Source organism: Plodia interpunctella, chromosome 13 (genome assembly GCF_027563975.2).
Source record: "Plodia interpunctella isolate USDA-ARS_2022_Savannah chromosome 13, ilPloInte3.2, whole genome shotgun sequence".
In the NCBI taxonomy this organism is placed as follows: domain Eukaryota; kingdom Metazoa; phylum Arthropoda; class Insecta; order Lepidoptera; family Pyralidae; genus Plodia; species Plodia interpunctella.
The window spans coordinates 3523634-3546043 of record NC_071306.1 but is presented as its reverse complement, the minus strand read 5'-3'; the positions used below and the strand labels follow the sequence as shown (position 1 = coordinate 3546043).

The window sequence follows — 22410 nt, the reverse complement described above, 5'->3', positions numbered from 1 at the left end:
AACGATTTCCCGAATGCTTTCTCAATCGCAAAGCTTGTCAGAGCTTTAATATTTGTTTTCTCTGTTCAAGTAGATACTTGTGTTGTTATGGAATAAAATTAAAAGAAGTATCGTCTTTACCTTTCATGTTTGTATATATTATTTATATGTTCTTTTAATAAAGTGTGTAGTTAATCCATAACAGTATTATAAATGTAAAAGTGTGTTTGTTTGTCAGTCTTTAACGTCAAAACGGAGCAACAAATTGACATCAATTTGTTGCTCCGTAACATTCCACACCAAAAATCACATGATTTTTGGTGTGGAATGTTGGAAAGCTGGAGAGTGTCATAGACTACTTTTTGCCACAGGCGGAGCCGCGGGCTACAGGTAGTAAGTAAATAATATAAGTGCGAATAGATACCTATGTTTTTTTAAACAATTAGAAGAACTTTTATTTTCCAACCCCTAAATGACTATAATGGGGGGTGAAAGTTTGTACGAAACTCATGTCGGTTCCGCTTTCTCAGAGAAATTCACGAGGGCGAAGCCGCGGACAAAAGCCAGTATATTTTATTACCTACTTATCTTTTGTATTGAAAATATAGTTTGGTTTATATTATCTTTATATTGTGTAAGACTGGTCTTGTAATGGTTATTCTGAATTTACGAGTCGTTTAAGACGAGTACATTTAATTTTATTTATCTTTGAGTTTAGTACAGTCTGTTTTCCAACGTCCTAGGTGAGCGACTAAATACCGTAGGGTTGCAAAGCTGTGCAAGTACGTGTTTGGTAATGACGGCGACATGCATATAGGCCGAAAGTAAACACATGACTTATATTGACGTATCGCGCTGCGTTCCGTTAACTTGCTGCGTTTGTCGCTAGCCTAGAATTAGGTGAGCATTTGTTATTAAATAAATCTCAGTGTAAGCTAATTGACCATTCTGTGTAAGTGCAGTACAAAATTGCAGTTTTGTTGCAACGATGCAGATTAATTTTATTTGCATATACTCGTAACTGCTGTTAGTTTTGTTGATGGGTAATATTGTTTTATGCTTGAAATGTACAGTCTGGCTAATAAATCTAATTGCCATTGGTGTCTTTCCAGATAGGTATGAGCAGATTCTATATATTGAAATCAATTTTAAATGTGGTGTTCGCCAATATCTTTTTTTCCGCAACAATCTGATTTCTGTCATACTTTCATTCACAAGATGTTCATATCAAATAATTTATTCACAAATTAGACGTTCACAGGCACTTTTTCACGTCAATTTTTGTATTAAATATTACTATTTATGTAGTAGTTTGTAGCTTGTGAGAAATTACTTTCTCACAAGCTACAAACTACTGGCATTTCGGAACGACCACTGCTGAGAAGAAATGTCGAAAGAAACTCATTTGAACTGTGTTGGTCCCTATCATGCCAGAAGGGCTTACCATTATTGTTTTTTACATTGTTTTTTTATAATAATATGTCATAGTACATAATATACTTTCACACATTTAATTACATGACCAAACACCATGTTAGATATACCTGCCCTTATTTTTAATCTACTACCGGAGTAACCTTCATAGTCCCTCTAATATATTTGCTCCTAACTCTTGTCACACTAACACATCCATATCGACATCCCCAATTCTGCTACTTAAATTAATATTGGTAATTTTCCCTTAATCAGAACCGGGAATAAGATCAGATGAAAGATCATCTAATTGTATTCCCGGGTCTTCCTCAGCCGTTGAGCGTCGGAGCCCAGGGCCCGCTTTGCTACTTTTTCTTCTCCACTTCGCACGGTCGTCGGCAACCCTAGTTGTCAGACCATTGGCACGCTAAACATCCTTCACATAATGTTAATTATTTGGTGAACTGCTGTTAAGGTGACATTGTTTTGACAGGAAAACGATAGATAGAAATAAGAAGAAGGTCGTTGGCGATTTACTAATAATCCTGTAGATTAAATAAATGTAATAGACGATTGTAAACAATTTCTTAGTCGACTATACGAGTTCTCACATTTGGATCGCCAAGCACGCTTTAAATACTCTCACAGAGCGTACTGAAAGCTCTCTGACCGACTTCTAAACTTGTACTCGACATTTAAACTGTCTTGTTGCAATGTAATAGGTTGTTATATAGCTACAGAAATTCTATAGGTGTCGCTAATTAACATTTTTTAGCCTCCTTTAGTATCCTGTGGGACAAAGACCGTTCTTTTTCACTAATCTCTGTCGAATGCATAATGCTGCCACCTCTGCAGGAAACCATTGATAACATATCAATATCTTGTACGAATAAATAAATATCTTGGAAAACAAAAGCATGATAATTATGTTTCCAAATAAAATGACCAAAAATATTATGATAATCATTGAAAAAAAAATTTCTAAGCTCATGTCCAAAAATCCTATCCAAATCACAACTATTTATCCTAGTAGTTTTTATGTCACCTCTACATGATTTAACTACTCAAACAATATTCTTGAAATTTTGTATAACACAAACTCCATAAATTAATTTTAATCCTGGAAAAAAGAATAATTTCCTTGGGAAAGTGAAGCGGGTGAAGCCGAGTAAAAGCTAATTGATTAATAATTTTCCGTTTTATTCTACAAGTTTAATAACAATATCGTTGTGCCATGGTTATCACGATATGTCTTATGTATGTGTTTGTATGGCAACACATCAGTGCGCTATCATCACATATCTATCAATTTCTTTTAATTTATAGCAAAAACTAGAAACATACTACTGGAGATTATGGTACACAAGATAAACATATAATTTTTCATTATACAAAATGTAGTCACAATTTACGACTTGGATTTTGGTAGCCGCTGTGTCCAATAAAAGTCTGAAATTGAAAAAATTCAAAAAAATGAATTGGTGAAAATATTACGGTGGCGCTAGTGTGCAAGTTGGCTTTGATTTATAAGCTGCCTATACACTAGCAAACAGTACTTCGAACTTGGTGGTTTGTGTTAACGTACATTGCTGGTTTTTGCTGATAGTAAAATAAGCTCACATATAAACTTCACGATGTACATTGATTTACGTCATCAGAATCAGCGATAGTTGTGTGTAGCTGGCATTAATATCGATATTCTGTTGCAGAGCCCCCGCGGACGTCGCCGCAACAGGACGGCGCGCTGGGAGGGGCCACGCCCCGCTCATCTGTCGCGCCACCTGATCCTTCACCAACTTTCCCTACGGTACATATCACAATGTTTTCATTGCTAATGTATTTAAAACAACGAAATAGCCTAAAACTAAATCGCCCGTCGCGTCTGTATGTTTCTAAGTTTTCTTCTTTGATATCACGCAACTTTGATGCAGTTTTCACTGTTGTTTAGACAATTTATTAATTAAGGTTTAAACATACACTACAGCCTAATAGATCGTGCAAAGAGGGGCCGGGCCCGGCGGCTAGTTTAAAATAAAATCATACGCTATTATAATTTTGTTCCTTACAATACAATTACGACATGTAATGATGAGGTCTGGGTTCCAGATTAGAATACCCTGTGTCCTGGATGATCAGGCTCTTTCGTAAATTTTGTAATTAACAGCCATATTAAGGGTAAGTTGAAACTCACCATCAATTAATCAACGTTCATTTGAGATTGATTTTAACCGGCGCGCCGCTGACGGTTTGAAAAATAGAGTACTTTACGTTATACTGCACACATTAAAGTTTACGTCAAAGTTGACGTTGCAAGCCACCCTAAAAGTTATATTCTATTACATAAGTATGATATTTTTAATAAAGTCCCGGAGTGCAGCTAGCACAAAAGAAGTATGAACTGAATTTTATTTTTTTATTTTACCCGGATATCTCTGAAGCTTATATGAAGATTTGTATAAATAACACGGATGTATATGTGTTAAACTGAAATTTAACACTCAATTGGATTTCGCAAGTAATTAGTAAAGTTATTCTCGTAGAGTTTCTAGTTTTTAATTTATTTACTTAGACATTCATTGCGAATCTAAATCTATTATTATAAACCACTCTGATAATATTTAATACCAGAGTTCAATGAAATAAATTCGATATACGTCATGACAGAGTTTAGGGTAAAACTCTTTGTTATAATGTGGTTAAGCGGTCAAAAATTATGTAATCTTACCATTGGATTAGGGATTGCGTGATCAAGTTATGCATAACACGAAACTATAATAGTTTCAGTTCAGTCGCTATGTGGAGTAAAATAATTATTCAATAAGTCGAGTAAGTTTTCAAGGACGAATAAGAATCACATTTTTTATAGTGGTTATAAAGTTTCTTGCTAAGAAAGGGAGTTTTTTTTGGCATTTTTATTTCGCGTCCACTTAAAAAGAAGTCTATAGAAATAAGCAGTTCCTTTGTACTTAGTTTCCTATTTATAAGTTTCATATTTACACTATTATATTGTGTATATAAATTAATAAATAGATATAAAATAATCATCATAATATTATCAACCTAACACTTTCACATCTGAGCGGTTTTCTATGATGACAGCTTCGGAGTCTATTTTCATACTTTTTATTCTCCACTTGGCCTGGTCTTTGGAATACTTTAGTTACTCGATGAAATCTCAACAATATTTTTCATCTATATATATAAAACTATTGCGTTACTGAGTGACTGACTGACAGACAACGCATAGGCGAAACTACTGGGCGTAGGAAGCCGAAATTCGGTGTGTAGGTTCCTAGGATAGTGTAGGGGAGCACTAAGAAGGGATTACCTGAAATTCCCACGGGATACGGATTTTTATTAACATTCGAAGTTATGGGGAGCTAGTATAATGATAAATGCGTAAATGAACAATAAAGTTTAGTTGGATGTCTAAAAACAGATACCCGTTCTCGTTAGCTTTCCTAAACACATTCGTGTGTTTTTTGTCCATAGATAAGGGGCGTGGAGATAGGCATCGTAGTGTTAGTTCTGATAGTGTGGATCGGAGCTATTGCACTCTTCTTCAACCGATGGGGCAAGATCCGGATGCTACTGCCCTATCAGCCAGATTACAAGCAGGAACAGTTAAAGGTGAGAAAGACTGTCATTTTGATGTCAAAGGATCAATTTTTTATACATTTTTATTAACTATAGTTTTAAATAAACTGAAAATATTTTAAAAATGTTCACGGCGTGGCGTGTAGTCGTTACGTGAATACAGTTTATCTCTATCACACACCTCAAGAGCGCAAGAGACGAATCACATAGACTGATATGCGCTACGTAACGCAGGAGACTCACTTCATTTCATTAATAATTTTGAAATTCAATTATAATAATGTGTTTATATAAGTCGTGATGTTGTATAGTAGTAATTTTTTTAATTTGTATGTAAATCAGACACAATAGTTTAAAAGTTAAATTACACTATAATTTAGTTCATAACAAGTTGCACAAACCTAATATTTAGGGAAAATATTAATATGAAAAGATCCTTTCGAGAAAAATATTGGCTAGATTTCTACTATATTTTTCCAAAGAGAAATATTTTGGCAGGTGGATCACTGCCATCCCCTCGTTCCATCGCCGCTATAGGACCCCAATATGGTGTGTTAAAATTTTTGCCCAAAATTGCTACAGCAGCTTTCAAGAATACTGTACCAATTCCTCCTACTTTAAATTTGCTAGTGTATTACATGGCTCTTTGCTCCTCGATCATATCCTTATATATAAAATCTTCATTTATTATATTAGTAATAGAATTAGCATTAGCAAAGTGTAAGTCCTTGTTCCTATTTGCTCCCTACATACTGTAGCAGAAACGTATAAAATCAGTAGAATTAGATTATCGTGTAGGTAGATTATTTATATTTAATCTTGTTCGTCAATGATCTCATTTGTTAGCTCATTAGGCGTATTATTCACTTCATTTCCAATATCTTAGATATCATTTGCTGTTTCAGGATTGAATGGATTGTTGGAAATATTTATCTTTTTTGTTTCATAGGTGCCTGGAAGCAGTGCATTGGCAGCAGCTACCGCAGGAGGGACCTGCGGTGCACATTCAGCACCGTCGGCGTGTTCGGTAAATGTTATTTTTTAAAAATATGTTCTTTTCATTTTTATGTGTCGGATACAAATTTTAAATGAAGAATATGATGTCACGTTCGTGAAGGTTCTTGGTGAGTATGTTTATCTGTGTGTGGATATGGGTCTTTTCGACGTACCTATTGTAAATAAAATATGCTAATTTCGGAATGAATGTACCTAGTACCTACCATAACGAATGTTAAGTGAATTGACATAATTAAGGCGTAGTTACACATACGAATAGAATGTAAAGTACCAACCTTGAAACCATCTAAAAGAAAGTTTAATTAGGGAAATATAGTAATATACATTTCATTATTAAAAATATAAAATAAATATAGAAAAAAATATACTTCTTTCTTTCAATGTCAAATATTGAAGAGAAAGAGGGACAATACAAAGAAAAACTACTGCAAGCCCATACGTAAAAGAAAATGCAAGCATAATCAAAGAACTAAATGTTTATTATTGAAGCTTGAAAGATATCAAAATCGTCATAATACAGACTTTATAATTGATGAGAAATAAACTCAGATTTTATCAGTCCACCAAGGTTAAGACAGGAATTTATTTGCAACTGTGGCTATAGCGTGATCTGAACCGCATTGCACCACGCCATGAAGGTCAGGCAAATCCTGCAACGAGCTATATTTAAAAATGGTTGACTACCAAATGACTGTTGATTGGATGATTGTAAATGAATTGTGAAATCGTTTTCAATGTTCACACAAATAATAGTAAGGTTAATAGGATGACATTTTAAAAATTATTATTTTTATTAACAAAATTAAAATTTAAAAATAAAGAAACAAAAATAAAACAAAATACTTACCCAAATTTGATTCATGACCGCCAACCCGCCAAACCGCAATGGGCCGGGTAATGGGTCATGGCCCAAACTCCTTACCGTTGGGTTGGTTGGACAATGGGACGTTTAAAATGGCTGTTGATGATGATGATGAGATTCGTGTACTTTTAATTTTTATGTTGTAACTGCAAATTCGTATTTTTCCCATTACTTGAGTTAGATTGGTTTTTCTTGCCATAAATTATATTCTAGGTAAACTTCATTTATATATTCACACTTTAAAATCAACTATTACAGAAACCTAATATGTATAAGTTTTTATCCGTTCAATGTACTCAAAGCAACGATGTCCATAGATTTTTATTTAAAAAATGCAACAAAATGTTGCTGAATACCCGTTGAAATGTTAGCGTGCAATATGACACTTAATATAAAAACAATATTGTAGCTTTTGACAGAATAGGTTTGGAGATATCTCAGAGATACTAAATATCCTTAGAGCGTAGGTACAATTTAAATTTTTTCAAGTTATTTTTATCATAGTGTAATTGAAAGTAGGTATTTCTTTTTTGTTTATGCATTGAAATTAGTGTTGTTTATTATTCTTTATCATCGTGCAATGGTAAAAGTCGCACAAGTTTCGTTTTATGAAACACATACATTATAACAATACCTTCCTAACTTTACTTGTAGCATAAAAAATAACATATGAAATTCACTCTTTTACATTATATTAGTCATAGAAAGAATATAATATTTTTACACAACGATGATTCGAAGCATAAACTACGCATTCACTCATAAAAAGGCATAGATAAAGCAACGTAGTAATTTCAAGAAAACGTATGAATTTTACGAGTCCTAAGTAAAACATGATAGATCCCGCAATCGCAATGTTGTAGACGTAAAGACGTACATTCAGACATTTTACGAATGTTATAAAATGAAGTGTAAAACGCGTTTTATTCCCTTTTATAATGCCCCACGGGTTTGTACCGGGCAAATAAAAAGTGTCCGCCGCAAATAAACTGCAATTCTATTAAATGAAATGCTTGATAACATTTTCATTAATTTCGTTTTAAGATTTTTTAATTTATGTATACGTAAATTATTTTTCTTATATCTATTTCTATTGAAAATGACACTATTGATTTCTATTGATCGGAAATACGATCAGATAAAAACCAGTTGCGGTCATCACTATTGATCAATTGAAAATAATTGCATTATAAAGGTCGTCGCAAAGGCTGTTATCAGTGAAGTTATTTGAAACAAAATATAAATTTGACGAGGCCCTTCAAATCTTACTATCAAAGACTCCCTTGATACAAATGGCCTGTAAAACCCTACGTCCTTTAAGTGGGGGGAGATCTGATTCTGATCGTAACCAAGCTTTGTCACGAGAATACATAAAGATACCGAAGTTACGGCAGCGACGAGTGTAAAATCAATTGAAGAATTTTATTGGGTTAGAAGCTACATCTCAATAAGACTAGGTAATAGACAAATAGATTTACTTTCAAATTAAGCTTGGGTATAGCATGGAAAGTAAATTTTTCGTTATTTTATTGTTTAATCCTCACGTGTTATTAAAATAAGTCTACCTGTCACTTCTGTTAGAATGAACGCGATAAACTTAAAAACTACGGAGCGGAATTTCGTACGGTTTTCACGAAATAATAGTATGACTAGTTTTTCGATCATGATTTTCTGTAAGTGCAAAAATTGTGTAAACTTTTTAAAAATTTAGAAAATTCATGCAAAATGAACTTCTATTGGTTATACTTTACTAAAACTTTACTAAAATCAATTTCAGGCTTCACTTTAGCAAAAATTAAACTACTTACATTTTATGGGTAAACTTATAAATATAAAATTTATATTTATTATTTAATATATTAGGTCAAATCACACAGATTGAGCTAGCCCCAAAGTAAGTTCGAGACTTGTGTTATGGGACACTAACTGAACGATACTATATTTTATAACAAATACATATATAGATAAACATCCAAGATCCGGGCCAATCAGAAAAAGATAATTTTCCATCATGACCGCACCGGGGATCGAACCCGGGACCTCTCGGTTCAGAGGCACTTTACCACTGCGCCACCGAGGTCGTCAATAAATACTTATAAATTTATTTACATCAAATACATATTTTTTTATATTAGTATTTTTTAAAAGTAGCAAAAGAATATCAATCTAAGCTAAAGTGCCAGTACGTGCAAGTACGAAAGCTTAATTAAAATTGAAATGGAACTTCATTTTTGAGTGAGTGCGAAAAAAGAAAAAAATATGGAGAGGTAATTACGGCTTTTGAGAAGGTTACGCGCCAAATAACGTTAAAATATTCCCGAACTAGTAAAATATTCCCATATTTTAATAAAAAATCGTTTTATGTAAACAGTTTGGGAAAATTGATTTTGGTCGTCCTATTCTGTTTCTTTAACCAAGTTTCGCGACTTTACATTCATTTACATTAGCATTAGCAATGTTAAAAATGTTACAATTTGTGTTTTTAATGCATATTAAAAACAAATATATAAAAAAAACATTCTTATCAATTCTATCTATCTATTCTATCTTAGCTGAAATCATACAGAATTGATTATTTTTATTACTTCGAACATATCTTAAATCTGAAGTGCGGCTATACCAAGGTCTAGCCGCACTTCGGTGTTTTGGCCGTAACATTCACCTTTCCTTGTACACGTGTACGTTATGAAGGAACTAATTTAGTTTTAGATTAGATATCCTGGTGTAGAGAAATATTACCATATTATTTAATATGAAACTGGCATTAAACTAGGTGTAACATTTAAATCAAACGCTATTTACGTTAGAATTGAAAATGTATTCAGTAATTAATAATTCATGTACTTACAAATAATACATTTTAGATTTAGTAAATAAAATACATGTCTATGTCTACACAACAGACATTAATTAATTAAATTAAAACACTCTTCCAATGTTTGCGAATTATATTTTTATTGAGACCTAGGTAGTCTTCTTTTTTTGTTCTCAAAATAAAAAAAAAAGTCTGTATTTTCAAACGAGAGTTCGTCAAATTTGACGATGTACGTCAAATTTGACGTTAACTTTAAGCGAAAGTGTGAAAAAGAACGCAAAGTACAACATTTTATCTATATGTCTGCGGCGCGCCATTTAAAATTAATGTTAAATTTTACGGTGCAACTCACCCGTAATGTGTTCCATTATAAGTTTTCAATAAATAGGTATAATAACTTCTTCTGATAAAATATAAAAACAAAAGGCTTTATTTTTGGTCTAGTGTCTGTCCAAACTCTTACGTCATTTAAACGCTTTTAGGTCAAACTCTTCACACCTGATTAGCATCGATTTATCATGTTGGCACTCTCTTGTGATTAGTAAAAGTTCTTTTAAACATTATTGGTCAGTCTAATAGTGAAGTTAACGACATCGTAAATCGATGCGTTTTGAGTTTAAGCGAAGTGTATAAGTATCCTATATTTTTCATATCTTCAGAACAAATAGATCACCACTACTTAACTCGAGGTGTTTTAAGTTTGTGAGGATGTATTTGTGCATGTGTGCGTGCAAAATATACTGCACGGCTTGTTATTGAATTTGGTACACGAGTAAAATATTACCTAGAATAAAACATACTTTTTATACCGAAATTCCCACGGGAGCGAAGTCCCGCGGCGTAGCTATTATTTTTATAATTCGTGGAACAGCACCTGAAAAATATTTTTATTTATTTCACTTCATTTACAACTATTAAATATTACACGATAGCAAAGCCATAAAACTACTTATATTAATATTATAGATCGGTACACTTAATGGAACCGATGATGGGTGCAATTTGGCTCAATTCTATTGAAATAGGCATATACATTTTAACACAGCAAAATGATTTGAAAAAATGTCATAGTAACAAAATTAAATTGAACTACTCGAACTGCAACACGTAAAACATGGCCCAGTTTTGAAAACAAAATTAGTTTTTTTCCACACGCTATCTATTCATTAGTCTAGTGTGGCCTATTCATTTATGTATTATTTACTGCACTGGGTATAAATTGTTGCAATGCATCTAGCAATTTACTTGCCTTACCTACCATTGAAACTTTAGAGGCAAAATGTAAGTCGTAAAATGAAGGAAAATATATTACTGATATAGTTTTAAGAACTCGATTGCTAACATTTACTATATACCGTTCGGATACAATAGTATCCAAAGTAAATAATTTATTATTGAGTATTAAAACGATATCTGTTTCATCAGATATTTTACAGTAAAAAAAAAAAACATTTAACAAAAAACATTTAACAAAAAACATTTTAAAATTTACACTGATCGGAAACGTCTTCTTAAACTTTCACTGCGATTATTTTCAAAGATATAATGAATTCATTTCTAAAACAAATGTAAAATTAACTTTCATAAATAAGAGACTATCATTTTTATACAGCACATTTCGAATAAAATATCTAGAGATTCCAAAATAGATACATTGACGACACAAATCTCTCCGCTCCTCATGGAAATTCGAAACAAAATCCTGAGATTACGTGGGACAAAGAAGGAGGTGACAAAGGGATTTGGGGACATTACATTGGATCTGTCTGAAGTGATTCTAAGCCTTTGGGAATGACTCGTGGTGATGTGGATTTATAGCTAATTTGTGTGAATAGTTTGTCAACTTGAAATAATTAAAGATGTTTTTCATTTGTTGATTGCTTTTAAATCATTAACGTTCTACCTAATACGAACGCTGCAATAGACAATGTCTCGTATAATTTACATTTTAGATAATTAAATTGTCTCATTACATTAGTATTATTTTTCTACTTTTTATTCTTCCAACATGACTCAACTTTGTCCTTGACATTTATGTTTCGGTGTTTATTCATATTTACTAACTGAATGGATTCACCACGATATTGAAAATAAGGAGGAGCTAAATTAATAAAGCCCTTTCTGACGACGTGACCCTTTAACTCATAAAACTAGACCCAGGATAATTTCTGAATTCCAGGAATTTTTGAATTAAAAACTATCGCTTACAATAGGTACTTATACGAAGAACTTTTTCTGATATCATCAATGAATAGTAGCCTATGTTTTATGCCATATTAATATTAAGTCTCACATAAAAATGAGAACATCGCCTGGAAATCTGCCGAGATTGCCGAATAATTTGACCAAAAAATAATGTAATTGGCCATCATTAAATTGGCAGAAAGTGCTCGCTGTTTGAAACTTGTACAATCGAAGTTTGAAGTCTCCGGGATTGATATTAAAATATTTGAAAGACCAAAGTTTGTTAAAGTGATGCTTGTCAGTTTTCGGTCAAACGAGTACCTACCAATCTTACCTACCAGTCTTCGCTTTACTTTGTAATCATAACTTTTGTCTAATTTTGAAGTTCGTTGTTGTAAATAAATATGTACAATCTATATACTATGTTATAAAGAGGTTAGCATTTGTGAGTTTGTATTTTTGATGCGGGTAATTTCCGAAACTACCGTACCAATTTCAAAAATTCTTTCACAATTAGAGAGGTCAACATTATCCAAGATTACTATATAGACTATATTTTGTCTCAAAATTCCCACGCGGGCGAAGTCGCAGGCCAAAGCTAGTAATGATATAAATTTAGATTATCCACTAAATGCAGCAGACGAATGGAAGCAACTCAAAGATTTTTTTCCCAGCAGGCTCAAATAAAAATTTACTAGGGAAATTCTTCTACCATATATTTTCGAAACGAAGCGAAATTAGTCAAAACTGAAAGTAAATTATGTATCGTCATGGTTAGCAAACCCAATTTTTTACCGAAATATATTCCGTCCGAATAGCACATCAAAGGATAGGATTATTATGAAAAAACTTTTATTTATACTCTTTGCCTTACGTGATATGGCTTCCTCCATAACAAAATAATAACTTGTATCTATGGTGTAGGTCATTAAACCTTGTATTTGTTCCTGATTCTATCAATATAGAAGTTGTTAAATTGTTAATTTAACCAGATTGATTTTGGGCTTCTTGCTGTTGCCCCGGGCGAGACACGTTCTCACCTCTCTCAACTAACGAGGCATGTTCTAATCGATCGACGCTACCATCTGGGGTTTCTTGACGAGGCATCTCTTCCAGTAAACGGTTATTCAATATTAACAAATTGCGAGTCTAAACTAAGTTCAAATCCAGGAGATTTTTGAAATGTTTGTTAGACGTCGACATAGAAAACGTTTATTTGAGTTCTCGCTTAAACCCGATGAGGTGAATCAATACCACATTATTTTCACTCGGCATCAAATAGAATTATTCACTTCGCTGCTTCAAATGAACAACTTTAACTTACTAAGGCGAATCAATATTTTTTGTGATTGATTTAAAATACCTACTGTTTATAAAGGATGGGCCATTTTGTCGGACGTCAGCTGTGTCATAATAATTTATGCTGCCCACACGGCGACCTTTGCTTTCAAAAAGGGTTCAATGGTTCAAAAGTAAATTAGGCGACCATAGTTTAGATGACGTAACACAATTTTCTTTGCAATCCAGCAATGTTCATCATTATTCTCTTTGATGGATAAATAGTCTTGTTTAACATTATTATATTAAATTGCGAATTACTTTTCTTTTCTTGAATAAAGTTCACACATAAGAACTTTATTCAAGAAAAGTTTTAACTGTCTGTAATACACAAAACCGTGAAATAAGGAATAAGCTACTTGAGTGAAGGTCGGGTGTTCAGTTTAGTACTTTGGGAGTAGGGTATGTTTATGAACAGTTAGGAGTTTTAGTCGTTTTTTACTTGGCACTGGAAAAAAAACTAAATGTTACTACGAACTAAACTAAAGAAGCACTTATTGAACAATAAAATTAAAGAAAGCAATAATTACATAATTTGTAGTATCGAATTTCAAAATACTGGATAGTGAAATAAAGAAATTACCATTAGACACCGCTGTTTAGATCTAATTAGACCGTTTTATATAGAACTTAATACTAAATTAGGTATCTTTGTAGTTGCTTTATGGTTTAAAATTCCACTACCACTTACAGTACCATCAAGTAACGTTACTTACAGTACCAAATAACGTTACTGAAAAGACTTAAGAACGTCTGTAGCATTCACTTAGAGGATTGTTTCACAGGTAATTAAACATTCTAGTTTATTATTCTAGATTTAACTTTCTTCACGGCTAGAGGATGCCAATCCAACGAGTTTTAAATTAGATTTAATCAAAAGCTGCTTATTTTCATAACGAGTATTAGCTACTGACTTCGGCTCTGCTTCTACAATTCTTAGGCGACACTCTAACTTATAGTCTACCAGTTTAGAAGTGGGCTAACGTAAAATAAATTAAACAACTCTTGAGCATCATTTATCGTAAAAAATATATTATTTTAATTTTCGATTCTTACGTTGAATTCAATATAACATGACACAGAAGCTTACCTGTCTCAAATCTTTAAAAAATTCGCGATGTAGCCACATTTAGCTTCGAAACAGAAACTCTAGCTTTGCTTTTCTCAACTAGTGTGGTGCTCAGGATGTCTGCTGCCTCCTCGACCGTTGCTTCCAATATCCCAGGCGGAGCGCGCGCGACTGCGGTTGTCAATTCGCATTGCTCCACGCAGCTAATGAAGAACACACCAGCTAGCGGAGCCCTGCCCGCGCTCCGCCGCGGGCTTGCCAACTCTGCCAATGCAGGTGCTCCGGGTGTGACCATCAAGTAAGACGAGGACGAAGAACCAAGCTATCACGCACGCTATCACGTTTCAGCACTTTTCGCTAGTTCACGCGTCAATGCGCTTGGCAAATAAGGAATTCGCCGGTTGTTCAGTTTCTGTGTTGTTGTTAGGTTAGTACAGAGGGTATAGTGGAGTAGGACTGAAAGATATGTTTAATATTGTTTATTTTTTAACAACTGGCTGCCAAAGTTTCCGAAATGGCCAGATAGGTGTAAGACTTCGAATTGAGATGCGAATTTCTCGTTTAATTACAGGTAACAGTGAGAAAAGATTTAATTCTGCATCTTCGAATTAAATTATGAATCTAATTAACTTTCAAAAACATTTGTTTATTCAATGTTTTTTTCTTCAAAGTCATAGACTTCACGAAGGCAAAATTGTATAAATCATCAAATATGATTTCTATGTTGAAACAGGAAGGATAGGATAGGTTGAAACAGTTTTGAAATATAGTAATGTGCAAGCACCACACTAGTGAGTTTTTATTTTTCACGACCATTTTTCACTTATCACGTACGCACTGGCAATTTTGAAAAACATCAAGCACGTATGTAATGTAATGAAGGTTTTTAAATTTTAATTTATTTTATCGATTATTATATTATTTATTTTCGTTTTTCTAGTGCGCATACCAGCAATCAGCCAATACGCTGGTAAGTTTTTATTGTTGAAAACAAAAAATTCTCATTCTCTTTTGATGATATTGTAAAATATATCAGGTATTTACCTTGAAAGAAGTTAAAATAATGTCAAAATAATTTTCTCGTGTTCATATCTGAAAGAAACTTGAAGAGGAAGTGAAACTTTGGAAATATGCAAAGTTATTCGCAAAATCAGCGTAAAAATTAACAAGATTGTTATTCGTACCTTGCGAGAGGTTTTGCGGGAATAATGAATATTAAATGACGTACCTACCTACCCAGAAGTTTTCTTTTTCAATATTACATTATAAACGAACTTATAAACGACTGGAAGATTTCTATAATTTTAGTTTTTGAAAATCTTATTTTTATATATTTCACTTCTGATTTGGATTATTTGTACATATCGGTTTTTCTAGTTTACAAATGGTACTCACTTAGTCATAATATAATATTTTAAATGTATCCACAAGCCCAATAATTTTCATATATTATTAGGCTTGTATGCGCAAAATCCATCTGCATGTCATAAGTACCTAATATCAGAACACGTAGTACCAACATTCTACTAGTGAATTAAACTTTTTAAAAATTCTATTTAAATATAATAGTGTTTAAAAATTTATTTTTTTATTTAGGTTTTTTGTTTTTTAATTCAAACCATCATTTATTAATGTTTTATCTCTTTTTGTCACCCTTTGGTGACAAAAACTATGTACGTGGCTGTTTTAAAATATGATAAATTAAGAGTTTTAAAGAATCACAGACATAAAAGTGTTATTACAAAAAATCTGTCCCGTGGCATTGAAATAAAAAGGGCCAATTAATTAATACAAAGTACTCGCTCCATTTATTGAGTCAACAGAACTTATTTCATAATGGATTGCTAAATCTTGGCAAATATTTGTCCAAATATTCCTCGTTATATTTGACTAGCTGTATACCCGGGGTCCACTTGGCCATAATCAATTACTTTTTGGTAGACTTAGCTACTTTTGTAAGGTTCCGTATCGGTAAAGAGGAGCCACTTACCAAGCCGCTGCTATCGGTCTCTCCATCAGACTATCGAACGATATAAGAAGTATATAGACACTTGATTATGTAACTAATAGAGATAAAGATCTAATTCGTAATAATTGGTACTTTCTACCTATTTCTGAAGAAAAAAAATACATTTTGAAATAAATAGGTTTTTAACTGCAATGTTCCATTATATAACTTTTAAGTAAAAATATTAAAGTTGAAATAATATTTGACAAAGCTAAACTGTTGTACAAGGCACGGGGCATAAAAGCATTTGTGTGAGTGTAGATACCGCCAAATGTAAACTTTCCTTTGTTTCAATAATGAAACAAGACCTTGTACCATATTGTCTTAGGAGCAACACGCGAGCGATGTTATAAAATGATGGTATTTTATCATCCACCACGATTTAAATGAGGCCGATTTTAATGTAAACCGTTTTGTTATCTTGCATTCTTAAAAACGCATTAAGAACGTATAAAAATGTTTGCGATGCCTGAAATATATTTTAAACTGGCTTTTGGTCGCGGCTTTTCTGTTTCTCTTTCTTAGCTGAGCTTTTTCCCGGTTTCTTCCGCCGCCATTGTATGAAACTCAGGGTTCAGGGTTCTTTCGTTACGTAACATAACTTGTCTAACCGTGGAGGCAGTAGGTAGATATGTTTCGGACAGCCATAGAGCGTTAGAATTTAAGAATCGCTTTTCTACTCTACGTCAAATTTTGGAACCCTTCGCACGTTCATCGACATTCTTTTAAACTAGCTTTTGACCGCAGCTTTTCTTTTTCTCTTTCTCAGCTTCTTCCCGGTTTCTTCCGCCACCATAGACCGTTGGAGTTCAACGATCGCTTCTTTTCTCCTCAAATTAGCACAGTCTTTTCCATCCTTCTATATTAGACTATTGACACGCATATTGTTCATTCTTGACGACATAAGACTTCTTAAAATTGCCTTCTGCCAGGACCAGAGAGAAACGGGCAGACATTTGTTTCCTACGTAATTTGCTGGTTAACGTAAAACGTGGCCATACCAGCATAGACCGCACTCCTACATATAGCCGTGTGAATTTACCACCTACTCTATGACTCCAATAAGTACTTGTGCGAAATTTCAAGATTATATAAGACAAATGCGTAAAGGTCATAAATAAATAAACTGAAAATAGTGGATGTAGGATGTTTATACTTATGACCCAGAATCAGCTTAAAAATATCAGAAATATTTTATCAATACAAACGATTACAGAAGTTACTTCGATTTGTAAGTGTACATCGAGGAAAACCACAAAAATAAACATGCCATATTTTTATGACCTGATGATTTCGAATATGGCAACACTTTCAGAACAAAAACTCGGAAATGTCTCTCCAACGTTCCCTTCCACACTTAACTTGCGAATCGCGTGCCCTCAGACTATATCACCTTGAGCATCTTAAAATTTTCAACAACGTCACGGCAATATGAACTTTATTGCCTAGCTATAGGGAAGTAATATTCTCAAAAATGCTGTCATAAAAGCTCTTCGTTCACGGTCAATGAGTAGTGAATTTTGTAAGTATTTTCATGCTCATCATAATGACTGAAGAGACACGCGACAGTTTGTTTCGAATATACAATTTTACTTGTTATATTCTCTAGGGAGTATGACGCACTGTATGTAAATTTTGCGGTGGCTTTAGCATAGAAATGTAGGATATCCTAGTGCGGACAGTAATGTATTTATAGATAGGGGTTTGAGCAGCGTGAACTAGATCTCTCAATGCCTTTGGTCTATTTCTATACACTTTCAGGAAAAAAACCGAACAAGTATTGATTATTGAATCAACATTACCTACTGTTTCTACACTATATATAATAGTTTAATAGTAAAGAAAATGAATATTTTATTATGAGTTTTGAGTCAGGTTCAGGTATAATCCTGGAAAGTATTGTAATAATTTGACGAATCTTTTTGCGGAAGTTAATTAAGAAAATAAAGATCTTCTTCACTATTTTCTAATTCTAATAAATGAAAAAATAATACTATATATATTTGGTTCACATTCAACCTCATATTATACTTGTGAATAATTTCTGAATAGGTTAAACTAAACTTCCATGATTATTAATTATGAAATCAAATTTTTCAGTAAATAGTCAAATTAATTTTCACAGTCGCGTAACAACGAGATTTATTATAAAATTATTGAAGAGTAATTTACCAACCAACCAAGTATCTAAAAGAAAATTAACCAAAATTACAGATATAGATTAGTTTTCTTTATTTGATGAATTGTACGAACTACTTTTATGCTAAAATTACAATGATAATTATTTCACAAAGCAATTCGTATATATAAAGTGTGTTCAGTCGATACAAAATAAATGAGAAAAGATAGTCTTATAGAGAATTCTATTTTGTCCATAAAATATGTACTTACTTAATCAAATAATACATTTGTAACAAGGGATTCTTTTGAAGTCTTCGTGAAATCGTGAAATTGAAATAGCAAAAAGCTTTTTAGCATTAAAGAATAAATATAGTCAGAGCAAAATCGTTTTTTTTTATTCACAAGATTTTTCAGGTTTGTAGGTACTGATTATGAAGTTTCTAACAATCACAATATATATGCGGGCTAACTTAAAGCCCGCAGCAAAAAGTTAGACCACGTACATAGAACCTTTAAACAAATGGAGTTTTAGCTAGGTATCGAATTATGCGGGTTAGAAGGGTACGATATCATACAAAAAGATTAGAAAACATTGTGTTAATTTAATTTTTAGTTGGTTCATGTTCAACTTTTATTTTTGGCAAAAATTAAAGCATATTTTATATCAAATAATTAAAGCATATTTAAGTATGTTTTGTCTCGTATTGTTAATGCAAAATTTTGTGAAGTGTGATAGTGACAAAACATACTTTAGCTTAAAGTGTGCTTTATGTTTTATATTGATAACGGGGTCAGATCCGCAAATATCTGATAATCTATTTACCTTCTTAGATATTGACCACTTTAATAACAATCGGCTTGGAGTAATTTGGTTTTATAAGTAGCGAGATTTAGGCAATACTGACTTTATTCGACCAGAGACATTATCGCTATCGATAAAAAGTCGATAGCCAACAATTTTCAAATTGTTACCTAAAAGTGATTATTTTGTTCATAATGAATTAGCTGTCTGTCCGCATACTTTATATGAAAATTGGTAATTATTTGATTTCATATCCAATAGGATCACAGTAATATTTATGTAACTAATTTTAATTTAAACTTTCCGAGTTTCATATGTAATTATTTCAAATAGGTATTAAACGTGTACCATGAGGGATAAAAGGTACGTGCGCGTTGAATATCTGTTTTGTGATATACAAATCATTCTAAGGAAACTAGTAATACAAACTAATATTACTACAAGTATTAAAATCTAAAATGCAGCCAGTTCTTCTTCCTTGTTTTTATTACAAGAGTACTCTCTCTTTTTTTCACCTCTTCGCATGTTCCTGGTTTCGTTCGGGGCTGTGACGTTACGACACTCGAGGTAAAAATAATCTGAGATAGCCTGGGCTATATGTCCCTTAGTCGCCTCATACGATATCCACGGGAGGATATGGTATAGTCCTATTGTAGGGTAAATACATGCTACGTTTTAATCATAAGAGCATTAACATATAGACTTACATCTGTGTTGAAGGTCTATTTAGACTAAATGAATCAATTTCGCCAACTCCGTTTCATTCTGAGTTCCGAGGACACACGTAATCTTATTTGAAAGTTGCTATAATTTCATTTAACTCGCAAATTTCCCTTGGAGCTTTTCAAACATGTTTTCAAATATGTACATGACAGAAGTCGTGTAATTATTTTGCATCCAATTCTACTTTTCAGCTTTGTTTTTTAGGAACTTGACGTTTTTGTCAACATAACTTTCCTTTAATTTCGATTTAAATGTTTTAGTTTGTATCTGTCACGTGTTTACTATTTACTCGCTGCGAAATTGTTTTTTAATTAATGTATCTTAAATTTAAAACTTAAAAAACATTGATTATATTTCACTATGAATACGATAAATCATCGTGATATCCAGTTTCATAATATGACACGCAAGTTTTATATATTTCGTTTTGAAAACCACCGAGAGCGAAGCAGACAAAATCACACTAACCAAATCGCTAGGAAAAACTAGTGTCTAATATTCTTATAATTTTCTTATCATTAATGCTAATAATTTATTTCAGCATATGCGCTGGTCCCACACCCACACACAAAGCTTGGAGTGTGAGGAGCACCTACTGGCCCGGTGCAATCGACCCCGAGTCAACTCGGCCATATTCGTATCTGCTGAACCCACAGGGTTTGCTGGGTTCGATGCGGGCGAGTTTTTGAGACGACATGGTTCACAATCGAAACTATGTCGCAAAGCTAGGTATGTACTTTTTACTGTATTTTAATTTTCACACGTGTCCAATAATGTTTTTTGTTTTTAGTTTTTCTTTAGACCACATAATGAAGCTCTTAAAGAATTAAACAACCATTTATATAAACTTTTCAAAGTCAGTTTGAATCCAAACAAAAGCGTAATTTTTATAGGTTTACCGTCCGTAAAAATGACTTCACCGGCAGCCTGTAAAACATGAATAATTTACCCGTTTTCAATATACCCTTTGAAAGGCTTTATCCATTATCTTTATAGGTCAGCAGACAATATTCCGCTCACAACAATGAGCGACTCGTCAGAACGCCTCTGCACCGCTAAACCACCCAGGGAAGAGACTATAAGCGAGGAAGCCAAATCCGACGACAGCGGTAGTGTGGAGACTGTGAAACATTTTGGACTACCTATCTTGTCAGTCTCCGGTCCGTCACCTCCCGACGAGGACTACGATCAAATAGATGAGTATCTGTAGCATTTCCATACCGGTTTTCAGCTCAAATATGTGCTGGAAAAAATGAGGCCTCCGTGGCCTAGTCCCGCACCAAGCCCTTGAGCTGATCCGTGGCTAATCCCCTGAACTATTTTTGGAGTCTTGTTTGAGTGATACGGAACAGTGTTACAACGAATTTCTAAAACTCTCACGTGAAATTCTCATCTGTAGCTATTCTAATGTGTGTCTTGAAGAGGGACCATAGTCTTTTTAGGTACGTACGGTGTGATTAATTTACCCTTGATGTGTATATTTTTGTAATTATCCTATCCTCTCTCTATTGAGTATTAAGATATCGGCGTATAGATTTTTGAATCCACTTTAATATATTTAACGACTGCACAATAAAAATGTAAGTAAATTAATAATATTTAACTTATCAGTGCCACTTTAAATTCTATTAAGTAAATTAGTGCGTATCAAATGATCTTATAAGCAATTTTTGTACTATATAAGCTACGAAGAAATTTAGTTTTGTATATAAATCCGATATTAGATATTTCGATTTCATTTGCTAGTCCACTATGAGTGTAATAATATATACGGAAATATAGTTTTTAAGTGTAGAAATTTTACATATTGCCTATAATTACAGTACTTTTAATATTATCATGTTTCACGTAGATACTTATCGTTGTTTATTAAAAATGTAATTTCTGTAATCAATTGCAATGTTTACAATTATAATTTATATAATATTCATTTATTTTTTGATAATTGACGATGAATTGAATATATTGTTTATATGTCCACTATTGTTTTTACAGCATAATGTTTTATTTTTTCAGAATAAAATTTATTCATATGCCGTGTGCTAATATTTATTATAGATATTACATTTTTGTAAACAATTCATTTTGCATGTTAGTGTTAGAAAGATTGCAAGAATTGAAGGTTGAATTTTGGTCCAATGATGTATTCTGCACATGGTGTATTAGGATTTTAAGAAACGAATTTGTTAGAAAACATCTGAGAAGAAAATAATGTGACTTTGTAGTGTATCTTTAGAGATTTTATTCTATGGACAATGACCTAAGAAATCAAGTAATATTAATTTAAATTTTCCCCATTTAATTGTCGAGTATTTAACGACAAATGTGAGTGATTTTGGAGGACAGATATCACAGTATTACATATAAAATTTTAAAAGGATATTTAAAATAGTAGGTATATTAATAGTGATTCACATTTTATATTAATTTTATTCACTACGATATAGATGATAAATATTTGAAAAATAGAGAATGACGGTGT

At 32.8% G+C, this 22410-nt stretch overlaps 1 protein-coding gene across 2 annotated transcripts in view; it reads left to right on the top strand.

Annotated features, from left to right (window-relative positions):
- Positions 1 to 21964, top strand: part of LOC128674852 (uncharacterized protein) — an 86261-nt gene extending 64297 nt beyond the window's left edge. For both annotated transcript variants that reach the window (XM_053753803.2, XM_053753802.2), the window contains exons 5-9: positions 3102 to 3199; positions 4885 to 5022; positions 5939 to 6016; positions 20470 to 20657; positions 20925 to 21964. In XM_053753803.2, coding sequence (XP_053609778.1) covers positions 3102 to 3199; positions 4885 to 5022; positions 5939 to 6016; positions 20470 to 20657; positions 20925 to 21138 — 716 coding nt within the window. In that variant the 3' untranslated portion in view covers positions 21139 to 21964. The remainder of the gene's footprint in view (positions 1 to 3101; positions 3200 to 4884; positions 5023 to 5938; positions 6017 to 20469; positions 20658 to 20924) is intronic.
- The last annotated feature ends 446 nt before the right edge of the window (positions 21965 to 22410 follow it).